This window comes from Mesoplodon bidens (assembly GCF_964165515.1).
Source record: "Mesoplodon bidens genome assembly, chromosome: 9".
In the NCBI taxonomy this organism is placed as follows: domain Eukaryota; kingdom Metazoa; phylum Chordata; class Mammalia; order Artiodactyla; family Ziphiidae; genus Mesoplodon; species Mesoplodon bidens.
The window spans coordinates 48,765,567-48,779,003 of record NC_138166.1 but is presented as its reverse complement, the minus strand read 5'-3'; the positions used below and the strand labels follow the sequence as shown (position 1 = coordinate 48,779,003).

General features: G+C 39.5%; 1 protein-coding gene across 2 annotated transcripts in view; it reads left to right on the top strand.

Moving 5' to 3' along the window:
* Nucleotides 1–6,958: 6,958 nt before the first annotated feature.
* The window catches only part of CASD1 (CAS1 domain containing 1), a 64,124-nt gene continuing 57,645 nt past the window's right edge, over nt 6,959–13,437 (top strand). The window contains exon 1 of one of the 2 annotated variants that reach the window (XM_081244294.1): nt 6,959–7,304. In XM_081244294.1, the coding sequence (XP_081100420.1) occupies nt 7,172–7,304 (133 nt within the window). In that variant the 5' untranslated portion in view covers nt 6,959–7,171. Of the gene's footprint in view, nt 7,305–8,612; nt 8,644–13,437 lie in introns of those variants that run through there. The other variant, XM_081244295.1, reaches the window with a different exon arrangement.

Sequence of the window (13,437 nt, the reverse complement as noted above, 5' to 3'; positions counted from 1 at the left end):
TTGTTTTGTTTTGGGTATACTTGATCAAAAAATCCAAAGGCCAATATTCAAATTCATGGTAATAAAAACACGTTTTTTCAGTCTTGTAGAGGAAATTGTTCACTTGTTCAAACAAGCCAAATTCACTTTGGAAAATATTTCTCTATCCCACAATCTTAAAAATTCTAGGAAGAAAAGTGTCTCAATTTTCTCCAGTGTTTTTCATTAAATGATTTTTAATCTGAACTTAAGAAATATTAATATTTATTCAGTTCAAGGCACATTCATGTATTAAAAGATAATTTTTAGAAAAGGATATGGCATGACTTTCATACAGATATAAAATGAACATGTGTCGAAGCTTTTATTTAATTCATTAATTAATGAGGGAACCAGAAAGATATTACAATTGGTTCAAAGGAGAATTCAAAGAATCACATATATACGGGCATTGGGAATGGTGAAATAAATTTGCTTAACAAATGTAAAACTTCAAAACTGCTCAGTATCCATAGAGCAATAATCAACTGAATCCCAATGAGATACAATTTGCATTTCTATGGACAAGAATCATTTGCATTACTATAAGTATTATATAATTTACAGCAATGTAAAATAACTCAAAGACAATAAAAGATTCAGAGACCCGATAGAATCTGATAATCTGGACAATGCCCAGTTTCCCACCAAAGACAACCATAATATCTTGGTCTATTTCTAAGTCTTTCACAAGTTTTCGCTACAAATAATATAAAAAGTATTAATTCCCTGTGCCCCAATGCATAAAATCTGGAGGGAGAGGAATGAAGAAGAGGAAGATAAACATAATAACTGAGTAGATTACAAGGCACAGTGGGATATGTCCCAAAAGAACTGATAGTTTCCCAATACACACAATAAGCACAAGGAAGGAAGATATCTGTTCTGATTGGGTGCTGCCTTGTGCTGAAGGCACACTTAGCATAGACAGAAACAAAGTACTGTGACAAATCAGAGGAGGGAAAGAGTTACATTCCCACAAGGAGCCATGGGGCTTAGTTCATGGAAGAGGCAAAATGTAGCAGGTCTTTAAAGGAGAAAGTTTTTCTGATGGTGGTAACCATTTCACAAAGTATGGGTATATGTGAAAAATCATCACGTTGTACACTATAAAGAATTTATTTGTCAATTATACCTTATTAAGGCTGGAGGGGGAAAAAAAGAAGAGAGCTTTTAAATAAGTAGCATATGAGGTACAGGGGGGAAAGTATTCAAGCTAAGGGAATAGTAAGAAAAAAAGCAACAGCTATATAATGTTGCTGGCTTGTACTCTAGCATGGTTGGATAAAATGAGAACTAAAGAGAAGAAATGGAGACTTAGGCCAAATCACAGACAACCTTACACGTATTAAGAGGCTGGGAATTCATTTTGTTGCAATAGAGAACCACCAAGTTTTCAAGCAGGGAAATGACAAGATCAAATATAAGCCTTAGACAAATAATTCTAGAGGCAATTGGTTAAAAAGGGATTGAAAAAGTGAGAAATTACAGGTAAGGAGGCCAGTAGAAATGTGTTGCAATGATCAGGTTGGAGCCTAAACCAGAGCATTCTGGGCAGAAGGAAAGAGTTTTGAGGAAAGAGTTAACGAACAGAATACAGTTATTCACTAAGTGATTCTAGGCTTTTGACTGTGCACTCATATCAGTTAAAAATTAGAGCATATTTATTTAGTTATAAAATATGCACTGCTCTACCAATGAACTGATCCGTGTAATCTGAAACAGTCATACATATTCACAAATTTGTTTTCTCTCAAAGAGAGAGAGGTTTAATTCATGTTCAGATGCTTAATTTATAAATGGCTTGTTAATTTTGATGGTATACAGATACTTCATATCTGTAGTAACTCTCATCTCAAAGCACTATACACTTACAAGCAAGATCCGTGGTTTACAATGAGTGGATGTAAATTCTTATTTCAAATAATCTTGATAATTTTGTAATTTTTCCTGATTTATTACAGATTTACGTTGTTCATATATGTATATGCCAGGTATGATATTTGTATGTTATATAAGCTGTATATAATCTGTGTCAGGTATATATTATGATATATACACATACTTCTTTTTTTTAACCATGTAATGCAGCTGATGAAGAGTTTATTTTAGGAGAAGATTCCATGCTGTATATTCTTCTTGTTTGATAGTGCTTATATGGTTAGAATCATCTTTAATTCACATTCCCCATGGGGATTTTTAAAGCCACTTTCCATTTTGTGAGTTGGAGTAAGAGTAGATAATACAATCTGTGAATCCATTTGATAGGCTCATAGGCACAGTATGCTGAAAGTCAACAAATAAGGGAGCTCTTGTCCATCTCTCTCCCCCATGTGTGAACTCCCACTCTCCCCTCAGAATTCCTCTTCAAGTGCACTTGACATGACTCTACATACAGACCAAGTCAGAGTACCAGGGGAGGTCCTTATATTAAATATTAATGAAGCCTTATTTTATTGTATCTAGGAATGCTGAAATAACTTGCTGGGCTCACGATGGATCTGCTCCTGCTGAGTCATGCCATGTCAGCAAACCAAAACTTAGAAAACTTTCATATCTCTATAAATGCTCTGCTTGAGCAGAAACGCAGTATATCCAGTCAGGCAACCCCCAAAGAGCAAGCCAACTCTAAGCTCTATCCTTATTTCCTTGTTTCTTCTCATCCCAAACAAGGCTGACTATGTGGCCCCAGCCAACCAGATATTTTCTGTTTTTCTCTTCCTTGTTCTTTATTCTTTACCCTATAAAAGCTTCCACCCCATTTTACTGTTCTCTGAAAGGAGACTATCCACTTCATGAAGTGTTAAATAAAGTTTGTATCACCTAAAATGTCTTCTTTAATCATTTTTTAACAGGAATTAACTATAAATAGAAGCTTTGGTAATTTGTTCTCACTATCCACTGGCTTACCTTATGAACACACCTCCCCACTGAAACCCATACTTTAGATATGGCAGAGGAGAAAGAAGATGAGTCAGAGTAGCAGAAATGAACTGAAGGATAGTGGTGGCAAGGAATGAAATGGTAAACATAACAAGATGAATGGTTTTGAAAGGAAAATAAAACTGGTTTCCAACACACTGAGTGTGAGGTACCATGAGACACTCAATGAAGCAGTTTCTGAGGTACGTGAAAGAGGTCTGGAGCACATAACAGGAATCCAGGTTACATGCATGGATGCAGTGTGATAGCTGTAGTGTAGGTTTCCCAAGAAGAAAAGCAGGCAAACACTTTCATATAAGGGTTTGAAAAAGCAAGAGGACTCTTCTTGGAGATGCATGGGAAAGAAAAAAAAGAGAGCCAGAGGGTGTAGTGGTATGGAAGTCAAAAGAGAAGATTTTAAGAAAGCAAATATTTCAACAATGCTGCACAGTCAAGAAGGATAAAGCTAAGATAAAGACATTGGATATGGTAATTTAGTATGTGGTTGACATTTGAAACAGTGGTTTAGGTAGCGGAATAGAAGCAGAAGTCAGTTTTCAAGTATTTAAAGAACCAATAAGTAATCAAAACAACACAAAAAAATAGGAACAGTAAGCACAGACTGTTCCTCCAAGAAGTCTGATAGTTAAAGGAGAAGACAGATTGTGTGGTGAATTAAGGAAGGTGCTTTAAATGGGAAGCATTTGAGCTTACGTGTTGGGCAAACAATGAAGAGGGAGAAATTGAAAGTAGAAATAAAGAAGGGAAACTTATGATACCAGGTTCTCAAATGAAATCTTATTGACACAATCAAGGACACAGATGAAAGAGACAGCTTTGGGAAAGAAGAGGAAGAATTTTTCAAGTCAGAAAGGAACTATACTTAATTATACCATATTGCTTATTCAAAAGCTGCTAAGAGGGTAGATTTTAAAAGCTCTCATCATAAGAAAAAAATTCTGTAACTAGGTATGTATGCATGGTGACCAATGTTAACTAGAGTTACTGTGGTGATCGTTTGCAATATATACAAATATCAAATCACATTGTACACCTGAAATTAATGTAATGTTATATGTCAATTATACCCAAATTTAAAAATCCCATCAGTATAAACAGTAATGAAATGAACACAGTGGAGCAGGAACAGTTTATACCAAAAGATTCTCACCTCAAAACTGAGCTCCTCCTATTGTGCTGGCTGGTCCTTTTCAGTCCTTTTTCCTGTCTTCTTTATCCCCATGACCTCCTGTGGTACAATAGGAAATAGATGTTTGGTTAAAAAAAAAAAAAAGAAGGGAAGGAATAAAGTGTAGTCAGGTTTTTTTGTTTGTTTGTTTTGTCTATTTTTGTTTTGCTTTAAGTAATGCATGGTTGAAAGACTTCCTATCAAATGGTTTCTCTTTTTATCAGATTATTAGGGTTGACGTAACCTGCTGAGCATTAGTTAAACATTCTGGACGGTTTAGGGATAGACAAATAAACATGGAGCCACTAACTAGTTTTTAGCATCATCAGATTTGAGTTTAAGAAAGTTCCGTCTGGTTAGAGAATGGCAGGGAGCTGTAAGATTGAATTTTTGAGACAAACATGAGGAAGATGAATTTAAGGGATAAAAAATTCAGGCAAGGGCTTCCCTGGTGGCGCAGTGGTTGAGAGTCCGCCTGCCGATGCAGGGGACACGGGTTCGTGCCCCGGTCCGGGAAGATCCCACATGCCGCGGAGCAGCTGGGCCCGTGAGCCATGGCTGCTGGGCCTGCGCGTCCGGAGCCTGTGTTCCGCAACGGGAGAGGCCACAGCAGTGAGAGGCCCACGTAATGCAAAAAAAAAAAAAAAAATTCAGGCAAGAAATCATGATTTCACCAAGGCAACAACAAGGGAATGGAGAGGAGGCAACATATTTGAGAGTTATTTAGAAGGGAGAATGGAAGTGGAACAAGTGAAGGCTGAAAAGACAACACTATTCTTTCTAGAACTTGTAAGAGAAGGAAAGAGATGGAGAGGTAAACACACAGAAACACAGTCCATGGATGAACTTTACTAACAAGATAAAATTATTGGTGGAAGGGAAACATCCAAGAGAAAGGGAAAGTTTAAAGAAGACAGAGAGAGGATGATTGACATAGGGATAACTGATGGAGTCATCAACACCCCCAAGAAAGGGGGACAGAAAGAGATTCAGAGCAGAGGAGAGGGATTAGCTTTAAACTAGTGGGAAGGAAGGAGGTCCACAAGCTATTTACAACATTTCAGAAAGCCTTCTGGAAATTGCAATTAAATAAAATGTCAAGTTTCTTTACTTTTGGCAGGCATTAAATCAACCCTGCAGGCTAACATTGGTTATCATACGCTGATCAGAAATTCTAATTTGCTGTTGATGACATCATAGAAATTTCTAGGATGTGATTGGTAGACCATATACTGTTAGCAGAGTTATTTATCTGTTTTTTACAATATCAGATTTAATTCTTCCAGCATGTGGAACCTTGGATCAGAAGAATGACAGCCAAAATTAAGCGACCATTTCCAGGGAACAGTGCCTAGTGTTTGTACACTTATTTAGCTTTATTGCTTATTAGCATTACTTCCATGACAGTGATGTATGTGATTTCATTTAAGTGACAAAATCTTTCAAGATATGGGGTCCATGGATAAAAACATAATAAAAAGAGTCCTTAGATGAAAAGAATTGGGATGACAAGATCTGTATAGTCCCTTCATATCTTACATTCTATCATTTTAAGAGGGGCCTATAAACACAAGTTCAGGAATGGCTAAATGGGAAAGTTGCAAAGAACACCTGAAAACACCCTAACTAATCAATAACTCACTCTAAACAAGGCAAGTAGAAAGGGAAGCAATGCAAATAACCGCTCCCACCTGGAAGGCAGCAAAGGTGAAACCAAAAGGAGAAAACAAAACATGGGGGAATAACAAGCTCTTAACCAAGGCAAAGGAGTGCTCCCTGTTTTGATAACCACGGAACATTAACCAACTTCGGGAGCAGGAATGACTATCCTGAGACGCTTTTTCATGTTTGGCCCATCCTAGCCAACCCTTGTGTAAACAAAAATTAAGAGTGGGGTTCTTTTCTCACCAACACCTACACTAAGCTAAGCTTCTACTCTGTACTCTTTGTACCTTCTACTCTGTACTTTGGTAGAGTTTCACCCACTGGAACTGGCCAAACCGAGGACTTTTTTTCAAGTTTCAGGAGAAATGGGCTTCAAAGCAACGAGTTAACAGTTAAGACTGGGGCTTCCCTGGTGGCGCAGTGGTTGAGAGTCCGCCTGCCGATGCAGGGGCCACAGGTTTGTGCCCCGGTCCGGGAAGATCCCACATGCCGCGGAGCAGCTGGGCCCGTGAGCCATGGCCGCTGGGCCTGTGCGTTCGGAGCCTGTGGTCCGCAACGGGAGGGGCCACAACAGTGAGGGGCCCGCGTACCGCAAAAAAAAAAAAAAAAAAAAAAAGTTAAGACTGGTCTTACCCGTGGGTTGGGTGCTAAGGCTACCAGCAGTCTCTACACCTGGCAAGCATGGGGGGCAGCCAGACTGACCAGATAACCTGACGATAAGCCTCGGTGACACTGGGGTGGTCTTCGCATCCTGCTGGGCAGGTTCGGGGAGTAGAAAGTTCACGAAAACGTGTGTTGCGGAAGGAGGGAGTGGAGTGATGTGTACTTGTCTTCCGGAACAGTACTTTTATTGCCCCCACCTGGGCTCAGGTAGCGGCCAGTAAGCTAATTGCCCCAGGCTCGCGTTCAGGTCGGGGTGGAACCCTGCTCCCCTCTCCTCACATCCCCATGTCTCTGCCGCCACCGCCGCCCGCCGCAGCCCGTGACCCGGTGACCCCAGAGGTCCGTCTGGGGCCCGTGACCCCGGAGCACCGGGCATCCGGACCCCCCTCGCAGGCGCAGCCGCTATTAAGGCAGGAGGCTAAAGGGGAGGAGGAGGAAGGGGAGGAGACAGGCGTCCAGGGCGCCTGGGGAAACGGCACGGCGGAGCAGCGGCGGCGGGGCTGGGGGGAGGCCGCTGAGGCGGTCGCGGCCGAGGAGGGGCAGGTAGAGGCCGGGGGCACCGCGGGGTCAGGCTCCCCGGCGGGCGGCGCGAGTGGCGGCCGCGGGGGCTGGCGGCCGCTCCTCGCCTGGCTGCGGCGGCGGCAGCTCCAGTGCTGCCCCTGTGCGGCGCCCCTTCCCCGCTCCGCCGCGCGCTGTTGTCATGGAGGAACCAAGATGGCGGCTCTGGCCTACAACCTGGGCAAGCGGGAGATCAACCACTACTTCAGCGTGAGGAGCGCTAAGGTGCTGGCGCTGGTGGCCGTGCTGCTGCTCGCACTGTGTCACCTCGCCTCCCGCCGCTACCGAGGTGAGCGGGCCCTCCCCCTGCCCGGGCCGGCTGGGGGAGGAGGCGACGCGGAGGCTGGAGGCAGTCCCCCTCGCCCGACACACGCCCACGCTCACGCGGCCGCCCGCCGGCGCGTCCAGCCCGCGGGGGAGGTGCCCCCAGGTGGCCCGGGCGGCGGGCCAGGCGCCCCCGACCGACCGAGCGGACCCCAGTACAGGTGGCCACGGGTCGAGAGCCCATGGTCCTGCGCCCCCCGAGCAGCCTGCGCTGGGGACGGGGGCGCTTACCCGGGCCTGGCCCAGTGGCTGCTGGGGTCCCGGCTCCTGCGCGGGCTGCGCCGGGGGAGACGCGCCAGGCCCGGGTCTCGCGTGCAGGCGGCCCTCGGGGGCCAGCCCCGGGCGCGTGAAGGCCAAGGCCGCCCTGCAAGGGGGCACCTCCGCCCCCAAGTAGTGTCGCCCGTTCTGCGCCCTAGGGGTTCAACTCTTTAGCCTTTGTTTTATCCGGCCTCTGCCCTGGAACAGCGGGGCCAAGCTGTTTGACAGCGGCATGGGCCGCCCCATTTTCCTTTGCCGCCGGGTGACAGCTGGCAAAAGATGCTCTTGGCCAAGTGGAGGAGGTGTTACCCAGGCTTTGTGATTCAGAAACGTTTAAAGCGTTCTGGTTGCACACTTTTTACAAAGTAAAGCCATTGGGGCAGATATTTGAAAAGAAGTTACAGGTTGACAGGAGTTGAGTTGGGCAATGAAAACAAGTTGGAAGCAGTTTGAGAGGAGGTCTTCGGTGTGGGTTTTGAGACTGGTGTAAAGAGGAAAAGGAAATATAACCTCCTTGTTTGAGAACGAATTATTCTTCAGTCATCAAGGGGCATTTACTTGTCCTTGTTGATTGATTTTTCTCTTCATTTTCTCTGTAAAAATGTTACTAGTTTAGAGTTTGACAGGCTGAGGGAAATTAATAACGATAGGATCTTTTATTTGTGGCTCTTAGTATTATCGAAGCCATTATCTGGACAGCTCTTGGTGATTGTGAGATTAATTGGTCAAGATGTAATGTGTAACAGGTGCGCATTTAACGCATTTCCCGTTTAACTTCACACCTACTTTGGCAAAATATCCAGTAAAGGGGCCACTGGAATCTAAACTCTTCTCATTTTAGGGAATCTTTCAAAGTGAAGGACATTTTGATCAATTCTGCTGTTTTGTTTCTGCAGTGCTTGAGAATTAAAATTCTTATACTCCAGTACTGTACTGGATGAATAGCCCTTTATATAAATACACTAAATCGATTGAAAAAGATAAATTATTTATACCCTTTTGGCCTTTCTCCTCCAGCCTCCTATAGATCACCGCCACATGACCTGGTAAGACTTTGTTTCATCTGCAGTTGCTGTAACAGAAGTCCAACACTTTCATATACAAAATAAAGCTAGCAATTTGATGCATTAATTTGTGGTAATTTTTAAAAAATTTTCTGACTGCTATCATTTTATACTATTTTGCTATAAGACGACAGTAATCTAACTCAATTTTATGTATGTGGTAGTGGAGATAAATTTTATAACTGTGATGCTATGGTCCTAAATGTAAACATCTAGTGCCCCTCACCTCCCTTTTTAAAACTGTGCTTTTATCTTTTGATAAGCTTGGACCCTAATTATTGTATTTAGATTATATGTTTCATCCTTTCAAATTCTCTCATCAGCAGGGAAAATAGAAGTCAGATGGAACCTTATGAGTCAGTGTAGCAATCTGGGATTGTTTATAAAGCCTCCTCCAGAAGCTAGTCATCAGCTTTCGTAGGTGCTTCAGTGTCTTGAGTGTGAAGCAGTACACCTGGTGTGTGTACATGCCCATACTGAATGTCAAGAACTTGAGCCAGGGACTGGGAAAAATAACGATCGTACCAGGCACTTTTTAGCCAACCTCATGCTTTGGCAGTGTGAAACTGAGTCAGATGCAGTGCCTTTCACACAAGGATAACCATACGCTTGAATCATAGTATCATAAATCTTTAGAATAAGAAAGGATCTTATACTAGATATAGAGGTTTAGGCTATATATTAAAATCTTCAATGCATGCTTATGAGTTTGCCTCAGGCAAGGTAGACTGAATGCATTTGGAATACACATATTCAGTATCTCTTGCTTTACAAACTACAGAAAGTAAAACATTACACACTACAGGAAGTAAGCCTTGGCAAAACTACATGCTATCAGTGAGCACTTTATTATATGCCAGGTGCTCTCTACTAAAGGTTTTACATCTTTTAACTCATTTTGTCTTTACAACCAGTCTATGAGGTAGATACAATTACCAGATTTCATCCTCCCCTCTTCTTCCCCCCCACCATTTTTAATATCTCTAATCAAGATGAGTTTTTAAAACTTTAATTGCATGTCAAAGTTTAATTGATAACATTTTTATCTACTGTTATATAAAATAATGGTGTATTTTATAATCAGTGGTCTTAGATTCAGCGAATTACAGTATTATTTACATTTTAAAAATGAGGCATGAGAGGTTAATTTGCCTAAAGATACACAGTCTGACTGAGCTAGGATTTAAAACCCAGTTAGTCTGCCTCATGTCATTATGTTATATTCTGCCTTTCTCAGAGCCTCTTAGACAGTGGTGATGTATAAAAGGTGGAGTGAGAAAGCATTTTCCAGCGGGACATGGGTTAAACCATTTAAAAATACCAATTCAGCCACACAGTGCCAGCCAAGAGTTTTCTTATTCTTTTTCCAGTAAATGGTGATTTTCTAAAAGTTGCGTGTGTAAAGCTTACTTTTTATTACCTATGTTTATCTTTTTTCCTTCTTCCTAAACTCCAGGCTCACAGTCCAAATATGCTTTGCCCTTTTGCATATCTCACAGATATCTGATTTTCTCTGCCTGCAATAACCTGTCTCTCTCCTTGAAAGAAAGTACAGATTTTTCTTTCAAGTCCTGGTTCGGATGTCACCAGCACAGAAGTAGGAATTAGGAATTCAATTCAGTGTTTCTACAGTAACTAGTACATACTTATCATTTTGTATTATAATAATTTGTATCTGACAGCCCCACATAAACTTTGAGCTTCCAAGGGTATTTTATTCATCTTTTAAATCATCAGAGCTTAACACATGGTAGAAACTCCATAAACAATTATTGAATAAACAGATTTTCAAAGTCCTTATTTCCTTCTCTTTTCCTCCTTGCATTTCGTCCTTTTGGTTTTATTTTAATTTCATGTTCAAATAGCATGTTCTGATCTCAACTTTAGAAGGTAGAGTTTTGTGGGGTTTTTTTGCCCTCTTAACATTATTTTCACAAAATAGAATGACCTTTTAAAAAATATTCTTTTAATTTTATTTTTTCTAAATTTTAACATTACTGAATCACAAAATGTCCATTAATACTGTGATTACAGACTAAAAACATCACTTCTGTGACAGGAAGCCAGTATCTGTAGCCTTAAGGGTAGTTCCAACCTGGATGAATTTAAATTTTTTAATTGTTAAAGTTAACTTGCTTCAAACGTCTTAATTTTGTTGAAATCTAATTCCTTTCTATCACCAGGCGTATTAAGTGCAAATGTTAAATATTATTGCATGTTTTGGAGAAAAATAAGTTCAAAACTTCAGAAGTTAAAGCAAGAAAGAAGTAGCTCTAGGTCTCTCAGCCTTTTCTTTCTTTGACTGCTAGAAAGATCCTGATCTACATGACACCACTTGTAATGAGGCACTCCTAGCTTATCTAAAGAAAAATGTAAATTGTGATTTTTCAGCACAGACGAAAGTATAACTTGCTGAATTTTAGGCAAATAAAATATTCTGCAGATCATATTGTAAACTCTATGATCTGGTATTTTCATGGTGGATAGTAAGAAACGCACAGCCTTGGCAGGATGATTAAGTCTAAAGTTTCAATGTGCCAGAGGTATTCTATTCAAAGGAAAATAAAAGCTACAGTTTATTTAGCACATCAGATGTTTTCTTTAGTTGTTCTATTTTGTTTTTCAGGTTTTTTAAAACTTGTTTGTCTTTTTACTTATTTTGTTTGCTCTTAGTATTTTTCTATTATAGAAAAATCATGCATGAAAACCTGAGACTTTAGATTGACAAACCAGAATGCTTATGCTTAAGATAACAGAATGAAGAGGAAGACAGCTATTCATCTAGATAATCTTTGTATTGGAGATAGCTGAAGTAGATAATTCTATCCCTTTAGTTGCTTGTTTTTTTTTTTTTAATTGTGTTCCTAGCTTGATTTATCTGAGCACTTGGCAACTTTCATTTCACGCTGGTTGTATTAAAGTAGCTATCAAAATTATATGAAGCAATTGAAAATAATGACTGCGGTTTTTTTGTTTTCTTTTGTTTGGGTTTCTTCTGGGTAAATTTTGAAAGGAAAATAATGTGCCAGCAGATGTTTACATGTAGTTAGTATGCATAATAAAAATGTGGCACATTAACTTATTTTAACATTTAGATTTACATTTAGTGATTTGATTTTAAAAATATTTCCTTCCCAGGAAAAGAGAACTAGTTTTAGAGTATAGAATTTTGTGGAGTTTTCTTTTTTAGATCCAGTTAGTTTTTAAACATCAGATTATAATAGTATTTATTATTACTACTACTTTCATTATTTTGCTGACAAATATATGAAAGCCAGTCTCCTCTTGCCTTGTCATTTATCTATTTAGCAGTTCTTTTACTTTCCTAACAATTCGTCATATTACATCCTCTCTATTAAAATAGCTGGTGTAGTTTTGTCTTTGGAATGGACCTTAACTGATGTGATACAGAGACTATTAATTTCAGATACAAGGATTATTTTTTTTAATTTGCATCATAAAATATATTATGAAGAGTCACCATTAACTAGCATTCATTACCAGGTTAAGAATTTCTTCCCTGGAAAGACCAGTAGTCTCTACAATACTGGGTTTATAGTGTCTTGGTTACTGACAACTTCAAATCTGTTTTGCTATGAGGTTTTTCTAATGTGGGTTCTTGAGATTAGAGCTTTTGTTTTCTACTAGCTGAACTACTGAAAAATAATGTCTGAGTAGTAATATTGAAGAGAGGAAGAAGAGTTTGGCATTTTAAAACACATTTTCTGGTGGAGAAAATTGGTTATTTTAAGACGTTGGTATGGTACTTCAGTCTCCACAAAATCATATTGATAACCCATAGACATGATTAACAAAGAGTATAGTCCCACACACTGAAGACTGATCAAGGTGTGTTCCTGTTTAGGCTTCTATTAAAAAACAAAAATCAAGTAACAACAACACCAAAAAAAAAAAAAAAAGGAAGGGATAAAGAAGAAAGAAAAACTTCACAGAATTAATACCAGTTATTTACAACTTCTTATAACTTTTTTAGAAAATAGATGGGTTACTAACTTTTCACTTGGTTTAATAGATGTATTTAGAGAGGTAGAAATGCTATAAATATGGAATTTTCATCCTAATTTTAAACATTTACTAGATTTTTAATAGGATTTTACTATATGGCCATTATAAAAGAATGCAGCAGGAGTGCTGTTTTTAGGAAATAATTGTGTGTTCCTTTAGTCCTTTTTTTTTTACTCCTCCTTGATTGTTTATATAGCATAATGTTTTAGAACTAGTATTAGTTTTTAAGAATTGGAAAGAATTAAGAACTGATTATTTATAGTTTCCTTAGGTGTTATTAAAAAATCTTTCAAATACAGAAAAAACTGCTCAGGCTACATATGTAACTGCAAAAATGTAATAATTGGTATTCTACTTTCCTTATCTAGTTTTTCACCAACAGAATAATGCAGTATTTTCACTTTTCCTTCCTGTTCTGTTTTAGAATTTATGACACTGTGGTATCAACACTTTCATTATTTATGCATACCTGTCTTGTATTTGTATCACCATTATCTGTATGTTGACCAGATAAATGGATAACTGGATTGAGAAAAGAGATGTGTTCTTCTACTTTAACAATCTTTGGGTCTTCCCTATCCCCACCATTTTGTTCTGTAGTATTCTTTTTACCAGATGCCCTATCCTGACCTTAACTATTTGTAAAACAAATAGAGATCGCTGTTGACTGTTAATAAAGAACTAGAGGTCACATTTAAAAACACATGTATTTTATCATAACCCCACAGTTAACGTACACATCTCTTTTTC